The sequence below is a fragment of the Chelmon rostratus genome, chromosome 4 (genome assembly GCF_017976325.1).
Source record: "Chelmon rostratus isolate fCheRos1 chromosome 4, fCheRos1.pri, whole genome shotgun sequence".
Classification (NCBI taxonomy): Eukaryota; Metazoa; Chordata; class Actinopteri; order Chaetodontiformes; family Chaetodontidae; genus Chelmon; species Chelmon rostratus.
Window position 1 is genome coordinate 25,755,544 of NC_055661.1, and position 22,742 is coordinate 25,778,285.

Consider the following 22,742-nt stretch of genomic DNA (forward strand, 5'->3'; position numbering starts at 1 on the left):
TGCCGGGTCCTGTTTGTAAACAGTTTTCTGTGCTGTGTCGGCCATTTTCATAACTTCCTCTTCGATGCGTCCTGCTTAACGTCGGTCTGACACCTGGTCGCTACCTTTATCTAAACCTCACCTGTGCGTTGTTATTGGCTGGAGGCCCACTGCCCAGAGGCTGCAGGCCAGAAACGTCCTGGACACGTCAAATAAGAAGAAAATAAGAAAATACAGGCAGAGGTGAGAGTGTTTGCAGATGAATGCCACACCACATACTCCCAGTTAGTCAAAAGTGATGATTTAGAGGGATTAGTGTTCTTTTTTGTGCATTGTTGTAAAATATCTTCTTACTAATACTTAGTGTACCACTGCTGACAGGAATTAATTAATACACTGACTTCCAAAGTGGGTTCCGCAGAGTCATTCACAGATTTAAAGGGTTCCACCCCATAGATTTATATTCAGTAGTATAATTAACTGATCAATTTTTTTATTTACCCCCCCTTCAAACAACAAAAAAACAATAAAATAAACAATAAACAACAACAAAATAAAGCGATCACATCGAAAATGAAATCAATACTACAGTTATTTCTCCACTATGGGGTGGAGAGACAAAGCAGCCCCTCATTTCTCAAACAATGCCTCCCTCTTCTTCCTGTGCTCTACCGCCCCCAGCAGGCGCATGTCGGTACTGCTACAATCAGCCATAACAGGCAGTGAGAGCGGATGATCCAGCCCAGCAGTCAGTCCGTCTTCTCGAGGAGCACTTGTCGGAGGTGATACCGCCCTCCGCCTGCCAAAAACCCCCGCTTCCGTCTGGAAACAGGAGCCGGCGTGCGGAGCAGGATGTATCGATCTGTTTGCTTGTAGCGCCTCTCCAGCGGATCCTCCATGCGTCAGCCCCGGGAATGGATCAGGAATCCGGTGTGGCGTCTGCAGGGAGTTTCATCCCCCTGAACGAGCATGAGCAGAGGTGTTACTCAGGTCTCCACAGCCTGTGCCAAGCTGACACTTCAGGAAAACTGTCGTCCGGCAAAGTGGCGGAGCTGTTCAAGGCGTCTCAGCTACCTCCTGAATCCCTGCATAAAGTGAGTGTCTGCGCCTGCCTGCTCATCACATGTCACCCAGCAGTGTGCAGGGCTGGGGGGGTCTGCGGCTGCTGATCACCGAGCCCACAGTGATCTGCGGGGTCGACATGATCAGCCCGTGGTCTCCAGGGCAGATAGCGGTATTTGCTTTGTGAATTGTCTTCCTGGTGAGGTGTAGATGTGTGTGTCAGAGAGGTTTTACACACCTCCTCTTCCTCACCCCTCTGTCACAGAGGAGGGCAGCCCCTTTACTCACTGTAGTGTGACTGTATGTCCCCTCACTGCATTTGGAGGCCAGCATTTTGTTTGTGGATCCACAGAAAACATGTATTTAATAGTTGGGTTGAGGGGTTAATAGTGAAATTAGACATAGTGATGTGTGCAGTTGTCCACATCATTAATCCTTCTTTGCTCAGATCAAATCATTTGAGTTTGTTTACTACTGTGGGAGGAAGAATTTCAGCCGTTTCAAGGTTTGCATGAAGGTTGTTGTTTTGAGTGTTGTCTGTTTAAAGCACCGTGATTCAGTTTTTCATTTTAGCCCATTTACTACAAACTACGTGCATCTCTCATTACAGCTTACAATTGTTTTCACTCTCCATTAAGCAGGAGATTATTTTCTCAGTTAACCATTGATCGTTTTGTCTCTAAAATGTTGGAATGTTACAAAATATGTTGAAATCCAAAAAACTTAAAAAAAATTTACAGTCATTTAAAGCTGAAAAAAATCCTCACATGATTTGAACAACACTTTGATCAGATATCAAAAAAGATGGCAATTGATTATCTGTCTATTGACTATCTAATAATTGATTAGTTTCGCGCTACAGACAACAATTCCGCCCACCGTGCTGCTGTAGATTGTTTTGGTTGTATTTTTCCTATGACTCCAGGCGGCCATTTTTTCCCCCCATTCATTTCTGTACTGTATGAAAATCTTGCAGACTCCTGAAACTTATGTGATCCATCACAGAGCAGATCAAAGCGAGGCGGCAACAGCACAGTCTGATTCCTCCAAATGAGAAGTTGAATTCATCAGCAATAAAATGCGCCTTTGCTCAGCTCAATACACTCGAGGGTTTTTGCTGCTAGAGTTGGTCTAATGTTAGCAAACTTAAGCAAGATATTACTGTATAAAGGACATTAATGAGTGAGTTTTGTTGACTGCTCTTGACTTGTGCTGCTCTTGCACGATGTTTTAACATTTATCATCATGCTGTATTTGTCACTCACTGGAGATCATGCTGTGCTTTAACACACAAACTAAAAGTGACTGTGACAGATTTGATGTCCACTGTGATGGATAATAGAGCTATCTATAACAGAAATGAATGGGAATCAATGGAGCAGGAGGAAAAAATGCAACTAAATATTTAAAATTACAGCATTTGAAAAAGAAATCAACAAAAATGTGAAGGATACGGGATTTGTAGTTAAGGAGCTAAAACTAGCAAAAACGCTGGCATGGTCCTTTAAGTTTACAACATGTAATATTAAAACTACATGATTTTTCTCTACCATCTCCTTGATTCACATTATTTACTATCTTGGGATGAGACCATACATGCTCGGCAGTAAAGATGTTAGCAGTGGTAGTTCTGAACAGCTTTAAATTGGTCCTAGAGCTCAGTCATTTTGCTGACCCACCGCAGGGATACAAACATATTTTTCCAGCTCAGATGAGCACAGCAGGTTGCCGCCTCCATTCACGCCGCTCGCGGTCCCGTGGGGTCAGCTCCCGGCGATCGCAGCCTATTGTGTCTCTGCGTGGGTGTCAGGAAGTTTGGCATTGAGCTCGGCTTCCTTCCTGTCCGGCCTGGATCGCCGCCACCACGCGGGGGTGATTGACACACAGCCCTCTGAGCTGTGTTTGGCCCTGCTGCAGGATGCCTGCAGTATCACTCTCCCACTCTGCGCTGACTTCTGGGTCATTATGTCAAACAGTATCGGAGAGTCATAAATGGCGTATTTCCTCCGTGATCTGTGATAACACAGAAGTTGTGTTAGGATTTGACTTGTTTTACTGTAAATACGCTCTGTGCTATTTGTCAAAACAAGGGGAATTTTCCGTCCCGCGCTGTATGTAGAGGTGTGTTTTGTTGAGTCATGATTCACAGATTGGCCAAACCTACAGCGGAGGGATCTTTATGTCTGGTCTATTGACTGTTTCCAGCCTGTGTTTGCAGCTCCTGCTGAGCTGTCACCGCTGTCTTTGAAGCCGGTCGTCTCTCAGAGAAAAGCTCAGCTTCCCACACGTTACTCTGCAGTGAAATCAATTGTTATGCTGATTTTATAGACTTTGAGTGCAGCAAATGATTCCCATATGGTTTTATCTTGTGACATGATGAATAGAGTGGCCGTTTGGAGGGCATCATGGAGGGTTAAGTGTTTTAATTGGATGGCTCCCCTGTGATATTTTGTGATTAATGTCTCTGAGTTGGTTGTTGTGTTGCATGCCATGATGTGTTGGCAGACATTGCTGTGGAACCTGTCTGGTAGACTAAGGTGTGGCCTTGTTCATGATATAACTCTCTTGAACTCGGCTGTCCTGGTGTTGCTTGCAATATGTAGGCACACTGATCTTGGTTTCATCAACTGCATTGTTTTTAGCCATGCTCGTGGTGGAGCTCTAGCAATGGATGTGTGGGTCTGTTGGTTCACCACTTTGGTCCTGGCTGAAATAACTGTTGGACAGATTGTCTTGAAATTTTTTTTTGAAATTTTTGCCCCCCAGAGGATGAATCCTGCCGATGTTGGTGATCACCTGACTTAACTTGCAGTTCCACCAGCAGGTTGACACTGTCGGCTTTTTGGTTAAATGGTTCAGCAACTATTCAATGAATTGCAAAGAAATTTGAAACATGCATGCATGGTCCCCAGAGCATGAATCCGTATGACTCTGGCGACCCCCCTGACTGTTCACCAGCAGATCACAGTTTTCACTTGCCATGCAAATGTCTCAAGATCTGCTCGATGAATTGGTATAAATATTTGAAATTCATGGTTCCCTGATGATGAATCCCAATTATTTGGTGATCCCACTTTCCTCTAGCGTCACCATTAGGTTGAGATTTGTGGTTTTTGAGTGAAATGTCTCAACATCTGTTTCATGGGTTGCCGTGGTATTTAGTACAGACTTCATTCACCCGTCAGGAAGAAATGGTGAAAAAAATGGTGCCTGAGAGACCAGAGATACCAGAGATACCATCTTTTTTATTCCACACGTTCATCTGCCTTGTCAAAAACTGCTGCCTACATTACCCATAATGCCTCGTGACCACCCACAGCTCAATGTGAGAGTCAGCTGTGTCACACTAGTGTCATCTAATGTGGCCCCTATCTGCTAGGAGTGGGCTGTAGAGGTTTGGTAAGCTCACCGTTTTCTAACTTTCTAACTCCTCCAGGTGTTTTGATTTTCTTACTTGAAGTTTTCAGACCAGCTGACTCAAGTGACATCACTTGAGGACATTCATCAGACATCACACAGCTCTGTTCAGAGCCACAAAACGGCTTATACAACTTTTTCACATACTCAGTCGTGGACCCGAAACACCTGTAAACAGACTGTGATGTGCGCCCCCTCCCCATTACTGTACCACCAGACTGCAGAGCAGCTTCTTTCCTCAGGCTGTTCCTCACATCCTCCTCCATAAATGAGTTTATTTTTAGGACTTATTATTTATTCATCAGTTTATGTAATTTTTAAATAAAGGGACTGCAACTTGCATTTCATTGTACAACCCCTGTGTTGTAGAATGCTAAATAAATTGACTTTGTACCTTATCTTTTCATCTAGCACCATCACCATGTCAGAGTTTCAGTGTGCAATACTTTGGTTTTCGATTAGTAGCCCAGTTCCCATTAGCTTTAGCTGTACTTTTTGTTTAGTGCTAATTAGCAAATGTTAGCATGCTAGCACGCTAGACAAGGCTGAACATAGTACACAATATAAATGCTAGCAGAGGCTTGTTAGCATGCTTGTTTTCATACTTCAACAATGATGCTGGATGTGGTAAACTGATATGTGCTCTTTGCTCGTTTGTCATGTTGCATTCTTGAATCACTGAAAAGTTTTTGTCATAGTTTGAGATTAAAGAAAGGACAAATCTGTCGCCGATGTGTCAGACATTCAACATATTAACATGGCTGACATTCAAACTCAGCCTTCTCATTCAAATTGTCAACAGGGCTTATGATTTATTAATATCCGGAAAGTCAAACCATAGTGATGACACTATGTGTGCTGAAATGTTTTTGGCATTTTTCCATCCCCCTTAAATAACTTCCCCCCTCTGGCCATAGATCTGACCCGCCGGTCTGGTTCCTCAAGGCCTTCAGCGGCGCTCCTGAAATAATCTCTTCATTAATCTTCCTCAGCAGCGCTGCAGACCTGACCTCCGCTGTCTGCTGAGCCTCTCGCTGGCCTGTAGTTGTTTTGGATCTGCCCGTGAAAGCTGCTGAATGAACACAGGTCAAGCAGAAAAAATGGCTCATAAGGCGATATGAGCCGCATGCACTCCACCCGCCCCTCAGCCTCATTAGACAGTGGGTATTAACAGCTCTCCTGTCACTCAGCTGTCCAAAACACATACCGGCCGGTGCAAAAACTCAACTTTTTGATCTCGTATGTTTATGAAAAACATGTTAGGCATTTTAAGCGCCTTTAATCCTCTGTTGCCACAAGAAGAGCAGAAGCTTTTCTCTGTTGGATGTTTTGTCATCTGTCAGTCACACCTTCCATGTTGAAAACAGTCCGTGTTGCTGTAATGTTAATAAAAGTCAGCGCCTGTATGGAAATATTGAGCTAACACCAGCAGCCTGTTAGTTAAGCCCATAAACATTTTACACTTTGGTGTAAACAAATACAATATAACATGTTTATTAGTGAGCTTCAGAGTTGCTGGTAAATGTTGTTTGTTTTCTTTGGATAGAGCCAGGCTAGCTAGCTCTTTCCGTTTCCAGTTTGCTAATATAAGCTAACTGCTTGCTGGCAGTTAGCATATCTTACACGATTAATGAACTGTCTCTTTATTGTTAGCTAGTTAACTAACTTCTTAAATCAAATTTGTGAAGGCCATAAAAAATAGAAGGTGTAAAATTGACAATTTGTGGTTTTACAGAGAGGCTGTGTGCTTTATCATTGCCATGCTAGCTGTTTACCCCAGTTTCCAAACTTTAGCAAGGGTAAGCTAGCCATCTGCTACCAGTAGCTTCATATTTTTCCTCATTAAAGGGGTGTTCTGGGGACAGAAAGTGTCCTAAATTGTGATTTGTGTTATCAGGCCATATAATTAAAACTGACATATTTAACGTACAGGCATGTTATCAATCTACTGTACATGTGTGTCTGTCTGTATGTGCTTGTGTGTGTGTGTGTCATACGAGACACCATGACAAAGAGGAATTACAGCTATTCAGGTTTGCATTGTTTCAGTAGAGTTCCTGTTCACATCAACATTATTATTAACTCGCCTATAAACAGTCTTAGTTTTCAAGCGCCTCTTTTTTTTTCTTTCCTAAAGAAATATTCATATTTTGGGGTATTTTTCCTCGATTGTCCTACATAATCCTAATCTTCTTTGCTCCCCCAAAGCAGCCATTGTACGTCTAATCAATAGAGTGCTGGAATAAATAGATCCCACTGTGCGGCTGATCCCTTACACACTGCCTCTTCTAGCTTGATTCTGTTAGCAGAGCCTGTAATTTTGTGCTCCTGGCTAGATTAGGTTTCTGAAAAGAGGAAAAAAATGCATGAAAGATGAGATTTATCAGGGTAATATGTTGTTAAAAGCTTGTCAAAAATCTTTGCAGGTGACCGAGGTGTGTGGAGCGAAGCGCCTGGGCTTCTTCGGCACACCTCAGTTCTACGTGGCCCTGAAGCTGCTCGCGGCCGCCCAGTCCGGTCTGCCCATCCACCTGGAGAGCGTAACAGCCAGTAAGTCTGCTGCCCAGAGAGGAGGCGTCTTATGAGAGCAAAAGGGGATCAGGAGATTATCTTAACGTGGCAGGATTTGGACTAATCTGGATGAAAGGGGAGTCGCGTGGAAAGGGCTAAGTGGGTTTGCCCTTATTACAGGAGCACACAATCAGTCACACCCCGACCAAAGAGAAAATCTGTTTTCTGCATAGCACATGGTAGCGTGATGGATTATTAGAAGAAGTGTGTTTAGAGTTTCATATTCACAGCTGTTCACCTCTGCATTAAACGCCCCAAAGCTCGAGAACACAATAGCTGTAGATATCCAGGAAGCAGCTTGCCCAATATTCTTAAAAGAAAGCTAAAAAGTTATCTCCTCGCTTTATTATTTAACGAGCTCTGACTTCCTGATACAGGAAGCGCTTTGTCTCGCGCTGATGCAATGCTGCACTTCTTTTAAAATCTTTTACTTGATTTTATGCATTTTACTATTATTCAATGGTTTTAATGTTCATCTTATGTTATACATCTTTATTTTCATCTTATTTCTGCTATTAGTATCAAGTGGGTTTTACTCTCCGTCTTATTGTACATGAATTATTCCTGTTTTCATGATCAAATTATGTCTTTTTATGTGAAACTCTGTGATTTCTTTGTCATAAAACACTTTGAGCCGTGTTTATTGTATGAAAGATGCTATACAAATAGCATTATCATGCTAATTATTATTATTATTCTTGTTATTAATTCCCTCAGTCTAATTCTGGATGTATCAAAGGTCATCGTACAGAAACTCCTGATCAGACTTTTTATATACTAAATACTTTTGTTTTTGACACATTTCCAAGGAAAAGAAAAATAAGCTTTGTGTCTCCCTTCAGATCTACCTCTGCCCAGATTTGTAGGGCTGAAGAATGAACCAGAGATGCGATACTCAGCCGTCCCTCCGAGCGTCGACGTTCAGGGGGCCCAGTGTGGGACTATACCTGGGTCCTGGTCTCCAGCAGACAGGAGCGCCTTCAGACACCTGGAGGCCAGTGTCGAGAAGAAGGTGAGCTTGGGATCAAATTTGCTATGAAACATTATGTGTGGACTTCTGCCTCCTTTGCCAGCTCATTAACATACAGCCGTGACACGATTTAAAATAGTGAATTTTCAGTTTGAGTGAGTTTAGACGAAAGCGTGGCTCAGTGTTCAGATGTTAAGTTGATGCATTGAGCAAAGACATTCCAGATCATCCTCACCATCAGAGCAGAAACGCCTCGTTGATGAGAGATTAGAGGAGAATGGCGGGCCTCCTTGAAGGTACCAGCCCGGCCACAAGTATGCGGACACTCAAGTGAAGTCAGACGTCTCAGAACACAAACCTAGTGGAAACCTGAGGAAGAAAACAGGCTCCAACTCTGCAAGATATCCACTTGATTTGATTCACTCAGACTGCTGAAGCCTCATATAAACTTGGACTGGAGGTCTGTGCATTCTGTCCCCCCATCACTTCACATTAGGAAAGGATCTTTTAGTGACCAGTAGTTTTAACACAGGCTTGAAAACTTGTGAACCTCTTCTTCCTTCGTCACATGGAAAACCCTCCCAAAAACATCCAAAAACAACGTTGTTCTTGGATTGGAGTTAAGATGTCTGTATAATTTACCGCAACCCCTCGAAACGGGAACATGGTCTGGAATAAAAGACTTGTTCCAGGTCAGTGCTATCCAGCGAACCTGCCGCTAATCATGTGAGACAGCAGCCCGCCTGTTCTCAAATATATCCCACCCCGATTCCAAAGAAGTTTGGACGCTGTGTAAAACTTAAAGCAGGATGTGATCATTCTCTAATGCTTTCTGACAAACTCAACTGAAAACAGCACAAAGACAATATATTTAATGTTTGACCTCATCAGCCTCATTGGTTTTCCGGCAACGTGTCAAAGAGGTTATGCACGGAGGCGACTTATTGTTCTGTGTGAGAGGAATAACCGATGTTCCGTCCCTGAAGGAGTCCTGGTCCCCGCCTCGATCGCCGTGCAGCTCGCCGCCTCGCTCTCCGCTGACCTACCGCAGTTACCCGTACACCAAGCAGAGAAACGGGGCTGACGCGCACGCCGGTAAGGCCTTCTCCTCACCTGTAGCAACAACAACACACCCTGCAGGTACACCTCAGGTCAAACCACTTGGTAACTCTGTGACTTCATGTCTGCTTTCATTTTAAGCGAATATGCTGTAATTCACCACGTTGGACCATTTTTAAGCACATGGTTCTTACTTGTGGTCTCTTTGATGAAGCTCTTCCCTTGTTGATTGCTAACTGAAACACTGCAGTGGACTGAAACTGTAAGATGTGCATGTGTTGCACGAGTTATGTGCTGTAAATTACAAATGAAACGGCCACTATGAGGTTTCACTGCACCTCTGGCACCTGTTCTCCCTCTAAACTTTGATTTCTCTCTCCTGTCTTTACTCCCTCCCGCTCCTTTGATCTGTAGATCTCTCATTCTCTCAGATCGTCTTTTGAGGGTTGTCATCGGCAGGAAGTCGTTGCATGTTTCAGGCTTCACCTCCACCAAAGCTGTGTTTTTTCTCTCCTGTCCTTCAGCGTACGAAAGCATACATTCCTCGCGGCCGATCATTCAGATGGAGCAGCACTCCTCGCCCGGCAACTACGGGACCAAAGCCACCGTGGAGCATCCTGCCATCGCTCGGGTAGAGCCAGATGTCTCTAGCTTTGCTGTCATGTAATAGTTCTTTATAGCTCTTTAAGTTTGATTATGAGTCCTGTGTGTCTACCCAGGCGTCCTCATCAGAGAGGCTGGACCAGCAGGCCATAGTTGACCATTCTGATGATGACCCCTGGAGGATCACAGAGGAACAGCTGGAGTATTACACTAATCAGTTCAAGAGCCTGCAGCCTGACCTGGGGGCTCTCATCCTGGGTATGGACCCTTCCTCTGCTGCACCTGTTTTTTGTTTTTTTAAATAGAAAAATCACTTTTACCCCATCATTCTACTCTGTGACTCTTCTCCAGGAGCCATCGCAAAGAACTTCTTCACAAAATCCAAGCTGCCAATACCAGAGCTTTCCCACATTTGGTAAGTGCTGACTCATAGTGTCGTCTGTCCTTGTTCTGTTCTGGGGTCAGTCAGGCGTTTATCAGCCAAGCACCTCGGCGTGCCCACTGAGTCCCGCTGAGGCCTCCTTACAGTGCGGACCTGTACTGTCAGCTCATCCTCAAACAATAAAGGTTTCACCGCAGCCATATTTGGAGCTGTGTTATCATTGAATGCAACAAAGGGGATCGCTGAGTAGAAGAAAATTACACCTGGAAAATATAACATTGTGATTTGTACTAAAATATCAATAATACGATGTTACTCACTATCTTTACAGTACTGTAAATATAAAGCTGTAGCCTGGAGACAGTTAGCTTAGCACATAGAGCAGCAGTACAGTGTTTCAAACAACACATGCAAACATAAAACAAGTTAATTCACATGCTAAATATAGTTTGTTTAATCAATCATCCAGGCTCACACTGATGACAGAGAAAACACCCATATTCTTTTATCGCAGTGAGGGGGCTCAGTGAATGACGTGGGGGGGGGCACTGCCCCCTGGTGCCCCCTCATGGAGCCGAGCTTTGTTAGAGTTTCATGGAGTTTTGTTATCTTTAGGCAGAGCCAGGCTAACTCTTCCACCTGTTTCCAGTCTTCATGTGAAGCTAAGCTAACTGAGAGTGGAATCTGCATATTAACAAGCATGTCAAACTTCCTGTAATTTGAAAAACAGCATATTTAATGATGTCACATATTGTCAAGTTTCTACACCATATGATAATACAGTATCATGTTTAAGAGGCTAAAAATACTTTCATTATTACTTATTTCATTTAAAGTTTCTTGAAAGGAACCATATAATTAGGCACAAATTAAAGAGAAAATACAAACTGTCTTCAATTGTACTTTATTTTTAATTCAATAATAAATAAATTAGTTATATATTTCTATCCTAACTAAAGTCTTTTTTGTCAAATGGAAATATTGTGAAAACTGTAAATTGGTCTAAGTATTATTAATTAACCTGGTTTAAACTATTTTTCCTAATTGAGGATCATATAATAACATAAATCAATAACATAATCCTTCACAGAAAACATATTAAAGATGAGCAGGAAGATGATCGACCTGTAAAAACTAAAGCTCACCAAAATACTTCACACCATCGTTACGGATGAATGTAATAACCAGGATTATTGTTTGAGTCGTAGTTTTGCAGATGTTTTTCATTTCTCCACCTCATTCTTTCAGGGAGTTGAGTGATGTGGACAGAGACGGAGCTCTCACGTTCTCCGAGTTCTGCACAGCCTTTCACTTGATTGTGGCGCGCAAGAACGGTTACCCGCTCCCAGAGAGCCTCCCCCCGACCCTGCGGCCGGGGTTCATGCAGCAGGAAGACGACATCCCGGACACTCCTGAAGTGAGACGGCCATGCATCTGTCCTCTGAAGCATTCAGAAACATCTGCCTTTGCTTTAGTTTGCTGTTACTTCAGAGTTAAACTCAGACTTAAACTGTGCCTTTTCTGCAGAGTGCAGAGCCTCTGATTGTCTTTGAGGATGCAGAACTGAGGCCCACACAGATGGTAAATCGAATCCTCACATACTCTTGATGCCAGATTTAAAAAGGTGAAAGTGGAGTCCCTCTGTGGTGCCTGTAGGGGGCACTAACAAGCTGAGCATGAGGCTGCTCCAACTTATCCCAGCAGTGTCCCATCAACATGTTGAGCTCAGAGCACAAGCGTGTACTTCCTAAAATGCACCACACATTTTCCACAAGTCTTTGCAGGCAGTGATGATTTATAGGTCTTAATTATACAGCTGATCATTCTTTTTGCTCTGTTTTTTTTTTTTTTAGGATCGGAGCATTATAGAGCGGCTGCAGCCAAGCCTGACCACAACAAAGCAGGATTTGAAAGAGGAATCATGTAAACAAGGTAATATGAGACGCCCCATCTTCCAGTTTATTTAAGCAATTAATCCAGAAATACTGACAAACAGTTTATCCTAAAATCAGATGTGAGGTGCATGCCTTTCCTCCGAGTGAACAAAATATTAACTCCCAAAAAAATGTTTGAGTATGTCAGGAAGGCATATAAACACATGGTTTGTGATGCTGGAGTGCCGCTCTCCCAGTTTATACTGAAGTATTTTAATTTTATTTAGAATTTTTCAAATAGCCGTCTTTCTTCAGAAGATTGCACACGCTGAAGCTTTCACGTCTTTCTTGTATCTCATCCTGCTGCTGGTTTCTGTTTGTCTGTGGTTCATTTCTGTGTGTCCAGATGTGGGCGTGAAGAGGGTGACGACATCTGAAGACAAACAGACTCTGCAACTCGGTGCTTTTCCTGAGAGGCCAGGTGAAACTGGAGCTGCTTTAAAAAATGCGAAAATATGCATTAAAAAAAAGCCTGAAACTGAAATAAACGGTAATCTGCAGGAACACTGCAGCGTTCAGGTGCATCAGGATGGTTTGATATGTTTTGGTAATTAAAAATGATGTGAAGTGCTGCTTTACACACATGAAGTTACAGTTTGTGGTTCCATGGGGAAGTAGCTTCTTCTCATTTACATCAACTCAAACAAAACCAAAAGTCTGACGCGCCTCTGTTCATTTTTCTTTGCTCACAGAGCCGCCTCAGGACCTGGACCCGCAGATGAGGACGAAGACCAGACCGAGGTGAGAAATGAAAAAAAAAGATTTAATACACTCTTGCGTTGCTCGTTAACCTCATTGAGATGGTTTTGTTCTTCTGCCCGTGTGGCCTCACCTCCAGGTCCTACTCCAGCACCTCTTTTGAAGATGCGATGAAGAAAGCAGAGGAGCCTCCCACCCCTCCACCCCGACCCCAGAAGACCCACTCCAGAGCCTCCTCGCTGGACCTCAACAAGCTCTTCCAGCAGGGCGCTCCAGGTACGATCACAGCCGCCGGCTCCACTCAGCTCCACTCACAACACACTCACTCAGCATGTGAGCCGCCGGCAGCGAGTTGTTGTGTTCATGACAGTTCTTCTTTCACAGGAGAGCGGAAAGAGGAAACGGAGATAGGTGGGTTTTATTGTTCAGTCTGAAAGCTGAGAGGCTCACGAGAGTCAGTGTCTGATTATGAAAATATGAGCGGTTTATTTCTGTGGTTTAAAGACAGAATTGTGACTCTGCTGAGCAATTTAGGAACACAGCCACGCTGGTTTACAGCTCAGTGGTATTTGTCTGGATTTTAGGGGTAAAAAGTGGATGGTTACCACCTCCTCCGGCCCTCCCGCCGAGACCATCAACCTCACAGGTAAGCCTCATCTGATCTGATCTGACTCTGAAGTCCAGCTCTACAAACGCCTCATCAGCGTCAGCTGATCGGCGCCTTCATCTCTCTTTTCAGGTTTCGCATTTTATCAACGTCCCAGAGAAAACTCCTCAGAAAAAAGTGCAGCAGCCAAACTTTGCTGACTTCAGCCACTTTAGAGAAGAGGTGAGCATGAAATCTGATTTTCTGCCGTGATTTGTCACGGTTGGAGTTTCCAAATCTGCAAAAGGGGGGAAAAAAAGAAGCATCCGAGCTCAAAGCGTTTTCCACTCCTCTCCCTCCAGCTCAGATGTTGCACCGTAAATGTCTGGCGGAGGTCATGTTCGTCAAATATACGGCCGTCTATTTCAAGACACAAATGAAGGGAAAGGTTACGACAGCGCCGTACATCAAACTGCGAGCGTGCGAATGCATCCAGGATTTATTTATGGCTGATGTGACCTGTCGCTCGCTCAAGTCTCAGCCTTATCAACCTCATCCTCTTTGTCCTTCGTCAGTCTCTTGACACTTTTTATTATTGGCCTTTGCTTTATGCTTGTATCCTGTTGCACAACACAATAATCCAGTGCATTTTTAGTATTCATGAGAGTCGTTCTCGCACTGAAAACAGTGTCAGAAGGAGGACTGTTAAAGCCTGAATGTGTAAAAAATGTTTGCCTCCAGCACAAAGCAACTTCTGTTGTTCACAGTGATCCCTGAAAGTAATCCGGTCATTATTTCAGCTCAACTAGCCAATGGGAGAGCAGTGCAGCCTATAACATAGACCTGCATTCATTTCAGAGCCAGCAGCTTTTTTTAAATCAACTTCTCACTTCAGACATGTTTTCTTGTGTCTGTTAGTCACAGTTTATACAGTAGTATACTTCCTCTTTACTAATAATCAGTATGTAATCAATCAGCTTGTCACGTATAACTTACCCATTGTCACCATAACCACTGATGGTCTTTTTCAACAGCTGAAAATGAAACAGATGTGAAGTAACATCCTTTATCCAATCATGTGTTCACAAAGTGTTGAACCTCGCTCCATCCTCGCTTGTGAGGGACTGAGCCTTTCCAGGATGCTCCTTTCATACCCAATCATGATGCTATCACCTGTTACCAATCAACCTGTTTACCTGTGGAATGATCCAAACAGGTGTTTTTGGAGCGTTCTACATCTTTCCCAGTCTTTTGTTGCTCCTGTCCCAACGTGTTTAAAACGTGTTGCTGCGTCAGATTCAGAATAATTCCAAAAATCAATAATGTTAATTAGGTCGAACATTAAATACATTGTCTTTGTACTATTTTCAGTTGAGTTTAAAAAAGGCTAAGCAACATTCTGTTATATTTATGTTTTAAACCGGAGCCCATCTTTATTTGGAATCAGGGTTGTCTTTACACTGAACAAACATAATAAACGAAATGAGTAAATGTTCAACCTTTATATTAATTGTACTCACATTTAACAGTTTCCTGGTAATTCAGTTGGACAGATAATCATTTACAAAGCTCTTCGTTATAGTTGTTGACCGTCTGTCTTTATGGCATCCATCTCCTCGACTCCTGTTTGACAAATCAGATGTAGTTTTAAAGTCAAAGCTTCTAATCGTATTCAAACAAACTGGCTCGATCCTTCCTCTCTTATCTTGGACGTCACATGATCCCTCAGATCCCTCCTCCATTAGTTTATCACGCTTATCTTTTTAATGCCTCGTGGTTTGAACCCAGCAGACCTGCCCTCTCACTCCTCTCTAAGCTCTTAAACTCTTCCTCTCCATCACTGTTGCCTGTGCAGTATCACTCTCTTTCCTCTGTCTTCCCACAGGATGTTTTACTTTGTCTTAATTAAATCCATAAAGACTGGACAAGCCCAAAGGTGGCTCTACCCTGCATGTGCATTATTCACTTAGCAAGACAAACTGAAACTCATACAAGCCCAAATCCCTCAGAGACACATAAGTGAACTATAGGCGCTGTTAAATAGTTTCTTTAACATAAAACATGTCAATCTTAAATTAAGGGTGAATATTTGATACCAGCTTTTGCAGGGAACCCTTGGGAGCACTTCAATTTGCACTTATGGGGAATGGAGGCAGGCAAACACTGTTCAACATGCCTTCATTTTATTTTTTTCTTCACTTCACTTTTCTTTTTTTCACTTTACTTCATTGAACTTTACCTACAACCCCGAATCCAGAAACGGTGGAACGTTAATGTGATCATTTGCTGATCCTCATTGACACAACTGAAAACAGCACAAATATATTTAATGACCTCATCATTGATTTTGGTGCATCAACACATTTTAAACAGGAGCAACAAAAGACTGAGAAAGTTGTGGAACGCTCCAAAAACACCTGTTTGGAAGATTCCACAGGTGAACAGGTTGATTGGTAACAGGTGATAGCATCATGATTGGGTATGAAAGGAGCATCCTGGAAAGGCTCAGTGGTTCACAGCGAGGATGGAGCGAGGTTCAACACTTTGTGAACACATGATTGGATAAAGGAGATTAATACATGAGCTCAGGAACACTTTAGAAGCCTGTTGTCAGTAAACACAGGTTGATTGTAAATGACTGCACTGGTTTTATTTATGTTGTACACAGAGTCTCAACTTTTTTGTAATTGCGGTTGTAATTTAATTTCACTTCACTTTCCCAAGCTGCAAACTTTTACTGTACTTTCACTTTACTCCACTTCACTTCCCATAGTCTGACTTCACTCAGTTTTTCTTTGCGTAACCTCAATTTGTGTTACTTTACTTCGCTTGGCTTTCCTTTCCCGGTGACCACAGCAGGTCGTTGTGACTCTGGGCAGGCAGCCAGGAGTGATGCTCCTGCAGCCGTGACCCAAATGCTTCACCTCTGTGTTCCTCTCTCATCACAGCAGAGCTAAATATCCGTCAGTTAAAGTTCCTCCCGCACTCGCCGAGGCCCACCGTCTCCTCCAGAGAGGAGAGAAGTTTGCCTTCGATCCCCTCGAAGAGTAAACACGTCCAGACAGAGAGCAAATCATCCCTGCTCTCGTCCTCCTGACGCGATCGCCGCCTTCGCTCGATGAGCCAACGAGGAGCTTTAGTGTGCAATCTCTGCTCTCATTCACGTCAGTTAAATGAGGTTGTTGTAAAGATCCTGTCTCTGAGAAGGTCGATGCGATGATGACCATAACTCCTCAGCTCTCCTGCATTGCTGCAGTGAAACAGCCGTGACCTGTGGCTGATGTGACCACACATGCTGCAGATGGAGCTCCTGTGGTTTATTGCTTCTGTGGCGGCTACTACCGAACCTTTTTAAATGTTTCCATGCTGTGGTTGTGTTTCAGGTCTAACGGCGCAGTGAATCTCAAGGCCGTTTATTTGTGTCTGCTTGCATGTGAGTCGCGTTGCTCGGCGAAATGGATTTTTAGGCTTCTCGAGTGCAATTTACAGCGGCAGCATTAGCCTGTTTAACCCATCAGGAAAGCTCAGGCATTTCAACTGCCACCACAATGGAGACAGCAGCCCAGAGAAATTAGTGGATCAAATTCACTAAATCTAACCTTCACAGATGGGAAATGTTGTAGTGAAGGAGGTGCTACACAGTAAGAAATACCTTAAATTTTTTCAGCAGCTAATTTTACAGTCTTGCTATGAGCTAAACTTTAAAAGAATGACCTTCAAGAGTTGGGCCTGTCTTCACACTCCTGCACTGTTAACCTCTGCAGAGTGAAAGCAGGTGCTGATGCATCATATATTATGTCTAGAAGAGAATAATGGCTGAAATGCAGCAAGGAGATGCAATAAAAGCAAGTTAATCCATCATGGCTGCCCCAGGAGAGCTCTAGATCGTGGTCCCTGCAGGGAAGCTGCAGATTTATCCACAGTCAGGGTGGACACATTTCCTGCTGCCTCTTTAGCAGCTCCTTCATGTCATTTAACCTCGTCCTGACGCCGACGGTCCGGCCGTCAGGAGGAAGAGAGCTTTTATCGCACGGCTTATGTGACCAACGTTTGAGCAGATTTGCTTGAGTGATTTAATTTTGCTCATGCTGGTGTTTTTGTGTGCGTTGCAGGAGGAGAGCAGTGTGAAACCTGAAGGACAGGGTCCACACTCAAGATTTGGTCCAAGCTGTGAAGACCTCACGAATGTTACAAAACAGGTCCGACTCACGCAAGTTTTTGTGTTATCGTTTCATGCTTTATGTCCCAGATGCAGCGAGGATGCTAACTTTTGTTTTATTTCTTTCAGGATGTCATCGGGGTTTCTCACAGTCAGGCGCCACAGAAGCCGGTCCGCAGAAAATACCACCCAGAGAGCCAGAACCTGGAGGCTGTACCTCCTCCTTCCATGCCGTTTCCTCCGTCCGCCAAACCCGCTCAAAAGTTAGTCAAACATTTGACTCTTTATTTGTAAAATACACAACTAAATCTGATTGAATGTGTTTTATCGAGCAGAATTAGCTATAATTAGCAGCAGTGGCTAAAATGTCTGTGAGCCCATAGAGAAAACTACATTTGTAAGGTGACTTGTTAAAGCTGCTCTAATCAGTGTTTAATATCAACAAGGGATGGAACATTCAATGTGAAAGGGTCGATCTCTGCAGTTTCCCTCGAGATGCTTTTTAGCCTCTTTTAACTTGTTGTTTTGGTTGTACTGCGACGCTTTCAACTCACATCAGCATCATTAGTTTTAGCTGCAACAGGCAGCAGTTTTCAATAAAAACGCTCTAAAACAGCCTCTGTATGCCGCCCAGTACCGAACAGCAGACAGTTAGCATCAAGCTAGTGAACGTTTAGCAGCAAAAGACCCGACTATTTGATACAGAAGACCTTAGAGAGCAAAGCAAAGGAGAATGAATACTGGACTAACGTTCATCAGGTGGACAGAAAAATGACTCCAAATGCTAATGCTGCGCCGACAAATCTGCATGATATGTGAATAAGCAAATTTCCTAACATGTTAGCCATATCGGCTAGTATGTCAGTGTTGTGTTCAATGCTTGTGAAATGCATGCATGTTGCATGAGTGCTGCACAGTGATTATTAGCCGCTGAATCCTATCCAGACAGGGGAAGTCAACAGGCATCAAGGCGCACACTCGCCCACCGTAATGACTCCAGCATGTGTGCTCCTGTCTCCTTATTGACCAGACAGCTCACTGAAACTGTCTATTAGTGCAGCGGAGGGTGACCATCAATAACAGTCGTGACTGCCAGCAATGGCTGAATGATTGATGTGAAAACGCTGCGCTTTTGTCTGATCATTTCTGTGCGCGCTGTCTTCGACTGTAGCAACCTCCTTTGACTGAATCCCATCTCCAAACATCGCGTTTACGCCCAAATCACACCGAAAGTTGTGGCGTTGTAGCTCAGGAATTGACGTACGTTTATTCTAATATCCCTTAGGTTGTGCTCTGAACAAGGTCACTTATGATCTAGTGTTTATCTACCTGGAAAATGAATTTAAATGTAATAAAAGTGGATAAAACTCTCTCTCAGGCTGCTCTCCAGACAGAAGAGGGAGATCCAGATGGCGATCCGTAAAAACAAGGAGACCAACGCAGTGCTGACACGCCTCAACAGCGAGCTCCAGCAGCAGCTCAAGGTCAGCCCATCTTCTGTTTCTTCACACTGGTGGATGTAGATGCGGCCGTCGAGTGTGTGTGCAGGATCCTGCTGAAGGAGGGCGTGGACGACGTTAGTGGCTGGCCGCAGTGACTTCCTCACATTCCCTGCCTTCCTCCTCATCCTCCTCCTCCTCCTCCTTGGGGTCACTGTGAAAAAACACACAGCTCAATCAAACAACGTTTGACTGCGTGGTCGCGTTCGTGTTCACGCTGTTTTCTACCTTTTCTGACATGAGCGTGACAGCAAACGCTTCCATTGGTCTGACTTGGTGAAAAGCAGCGGCCTTCTCCGCCACCCGTCACTCATAGCTGAACTAATGGCTCAGACTCGGCTGTTTGCTTTGGGGATCTGCCTGCAGCGCACGCACTCACATTTGGAACACATGCCGCATGCCTGTCATTCTCCTCGTAAGTGATCCAGTAGCAGAACCTTCACGCTCACATGCTGGACTTTTATAGCTTTAATACAACAGAGACTAAAGAATGAAGAATCAAGCAGCACGCATTCAAATGGGCGTTTTGATTCGAAGCGAGGTTTGAAGCTTTCATAACGCCGTTCATCTTACTTTAGATGTCATTTATTCGCTCTAATTCTGCTAGTTCCTCAAAGCATCTGTGGAATTTTGCAGAGAAAGGCAAACGGGTCTTTATATAGACTCAGGCCTTGTTGAAATACCAACCAGCCATTGGCATTCACAACTGCCTTCTTGAAAATAGAGCCTGGGCTTGTCAGGCATCCAACTGCAGCCGGCTGCGTGTGGAGGGACGGAGGGACGGGAGGCTGGATGGGAAGGAAGAGCTCCTCTTTGACTTTTCCCCCAAAGTTACAGTAACATTTGAAATAAAGACGTGTGCAATGTTACCCCAGGTGAAAAAACATTATAAGTATATGCTAATAATATAAGCACACTCTGTGCTATTTTTGTTGCCTTTAAGTTTACGTTGGTGTACTCAAATAGTGAGTAGTAGTGAGTACCACTTTAGTAATACTTGAGTCTTCTTGAAGTGTAAAGAGTTACTGAAGTCCACCAGTGAAAATCAGGATTCATGAGCATTCAAAACACACTTACAACAATTGTACAATTGTATTATATCACCAATGTGCTGGAAACATACTTAAATATACTTCAAGTGAAGTGAAGTTAAAGTACTCTTTAATTAAGCTGCTAATAGCTTTTTTGCTGTTTTACAAAGGACTTGAAAATAAGTAAACTTTTTATAAGTACACTTACACGTTACCATCAAAAGTATTTGCAATTTAGTTCACTTTTTAAAATTACACTTAAGTACAATTTATAATACACTTACTAAAAAGTACACTTTTTACAAGTACTTTGAAATACCACTTTAAGTCAAATATACTTCAAATCAAGCACAATAAATCGTGTACATGCAATAAAAAAAACTTTTCTATAATTAAATTTTATTTCTAATCCACTAAAGTCTACTTTTTGACCTGGGACAGTTAAAGAAAATCTTAATGAAAACTCCACATTTTTAACATTTTTGCCCTTTAATCCACCTTTGGTTGTCATGGAAGACAGTATTCATCAGTACTTTCAATGTTGGGAGGCACTGAGAACGGAATAATCTTTGGATTTTTTTCATTTTGTCTAACACTTTATATTTTGATGGCGTATAAACATTAGGTGCTACTTTAGATTAATCTTCTCCACCATGACAAATAAAGGAATTCCTGTAATTACTGCCTGATGTGCGTATCTTGTTAAATGTGCAGTGATCAAAGGTCTTTTTTTCTGGTTGACTGCAGGTGGTTCACCAGGAGAGGGTCACCTTGGAGTCCCAGCTGGAGCTTCTGCGGCCTCTGGCCTCGACGTGACTGAAGCCTGCTTTGAGTCACGTGTGTCACCTAAATACATCTCTATCATCTATGAATGTTTGAGCCAAGATACAGAAAGCTGTTGTCTTTTGTCATGAATGCATAATAAATGTAAAAGGGTTGACGACGGGGACAAACAGGGATGTGACTCTTGGTATTCTTTGACGAACGACTCCGGTGTCGCATCCAGATGTTACTTTTAATGATGTTTAGCAGGAGTAAACCTTTCTTTTTTAATCCCTGTATGATATACACATGTAAAATATCCTGTTATTCATGGTGATGTTCTAATTTATTTTTCTCTTTTTGATTTTCCATCGATCTCACATTGATTACAATACACGTAACAGTTTGTGCTCATGTTGCCATGATTCAGTTATGTTCTGTGTTAATGATGGGACTACAGTACTCAGTTCTTCTGTATATGGTGCACTTCATGTGTGGTTTAAAGCAAGTGATGGTGCTACAGATTATTCTCTGAATCTGATTACTTTTTGCACTTAAAGTTTAAAAAAATGCACATTTGCAAGGTTGGACTTCATGTTTGAAAAAAACCACATTAGATATGAGTTGGATTTAATTTAGCGGCAGATTTCCAGCCTGCAGCCCTTGTTGTCAGGATGTAGCACTGGCACATGAGGCTAAAGGACACTAACGAATGTTGACACTTTTCACGCTGGATTTGTCTGAAATGTGGACATTTTACTTAAAATTCGCTCCATATTTTAATGTAAGCACTGTCTGATTTTTTTAATGCCCTCATGTTTTTTTATCATGTGACGAGTTATTTTTGCACTGCAGCCATTAAAACCATTAAAAACCAAACCAGTGTTAACGGCCAAGAAAAGAAATGAGCACAATATTCATCTTATGTTTTGCAAGATAGATTTCAAAACGGCCCATTTCTCTGTATGAGCAGATGTGGTTTTGATCTTATCTATGCAAATATGTGGTGCTGCTTTAGCTTGCTTTAGACCATTTTTTCCACACATCCTGTTCATGGTGGTAAATGAAGTGGTCGAAAAATGTGATGGCATGCTGGATTCTGCATGTTTGCTAAAATGATGTGAGCATTGGACTGTAAGTTCACATTAGATCGTGCACAACTGAGCTCTGAGCTGAAGACAATAATCAAACTAATCAATAAAGTTGTCTATTTTTATTGCTTGTAATTATTTTATTGTACTGCTGAACACAAGAGTAGCCCATGCTTTTTGTCAATATCTGAAAGAAACATTGTTTTGCCCTTTCACTGCTGTGTAAAGATGTAACTTGAGGGTGCTCTGAGCAGCATTAATTTTGGAAAACCTGCAAAACCTCCTAAGAAATTTATGAAATTGTGTTTCCTTATAGCAACAAGAGAGAGAGAGAAAACTACTCAGAAATTCCAAAAGCATGTACCTCTCCTCACTTTTAAAGCTCAAATGAAGGTGACATTGAAGTTTGGACACATCAACAGATGAATCAGAGCTCGTTATCATATCATTGGTACGAGAGAGATCAAACAGGCTGCAGTCATAACCCTCTGGCTCTCACATAGCAGCTGTGCTTTCTCCGACACAGACATAACAACCAAGGGTCAAGCAGATCACCACTGATGGCTGTATTCCCAGACCCTCCGCCACTGCCGTCCAAAAATATCCACTGACACACTTGGCTCCCATTTAGACACCTCTCGCCTGTTTCCCCCCTCATTCATGTTGCATTCAAAATCCACTTCACTCCAACAGCTGCTTTGATCAAGATCGAGTGCTTTGATATTCATCCAGATGTTTGTCCAACTTACTATGTGCACATCCTGGTTCTTAGTCGTGCTAGCAGCTGGGCTCATGGGATGGCGATGTCGGTCCCTCGGTCTGTTTATACTTGAGTCCAGACTAAAATATCTCAACAACTACTGCCATGAAGTTTTGTGCAGACATTCATGGTCCCCAGAGGTTGAATGACTTTAATTATCCCCTAACTTTACCTCCAG

The 22,742-nt window shown here is 43.0% G+C and overlaps 1 protein-coding gene across 2 annotated transcripts; it reads left to right on the forward strand.

Moving 5' to 3' along the window:
• Window positions 1-712: 712 nt before the first annotated feature.
• Window positions 713-21,906, forward strand: reps2 (RALBP1 associated Eps domain containing 2). Of its 2 annotated transcripts, XM_041935205.1 has the most exons (20): window positions 713-1,073; window positions 6,885-7,008; window positions 7,872-8,041; window positions 8,986-9,094; window positions 9,583-9,689; window positions 9,778-9,919; window positions 10,013-10,076; window positions 11,292-11,460; window positions 11,571-11,624; window positions 11,897-11,975; window positions 12,324-12,398; window positions 12,670-12,718; window positions 12,816-12,952; window positions 13,061-13,087; window positions 13,261-13,322; window positions 13,416-13,505; window positions 17,375-17,461; window positions 17,551-17,684; window positions 18,800-18,905; window positions 20,699-21,906. In XM_041935205.1, exons 1-20 carry the CDS (start codon window positions 894-896, stop codon window positions 20,765-20,767), a joined length of 2,034 nt encoding a protein of 677 aa, XP_041791139.1. In that variant the 5' UTR covers window positions 713-893; the 3' UTR covers window positions 20,768-21,906. The 2 variants fall into 2 exon arrangements, with proteins under 2 accessions (XP_041791139.1, XP_041791141.1); XM_041935207.1 differs by lacking the exon at window positions 13,061-13,087.
• Window positions 21,907-22,742: the final 836 nt, after the last annotated feature.

Bases quoted from the DNA above. Each gene is read 5' to 3' on its own strand.
- reps2 (XM_041935205.1), top strand. From the start codon at position 894: ATGGATCAGGAATCCGGTGTGGCGTCTGCAGGGAGTTTCATCCCCCTG. The intron at 13,323-13,415 runs GTAAGCCTCATC...CTCTCTTTTCAG, and splicing joins CGAGACCATCAACCTCACAG to GTTTCGCATTTTATCAACGT. The intron at 17,462-17,550 runs GTCCGACTCACG...TATTTCTTTCAG, and splicing joins TCACGAATGTTACAAAACAG to GATGTCATCGGGGTTTCTCA.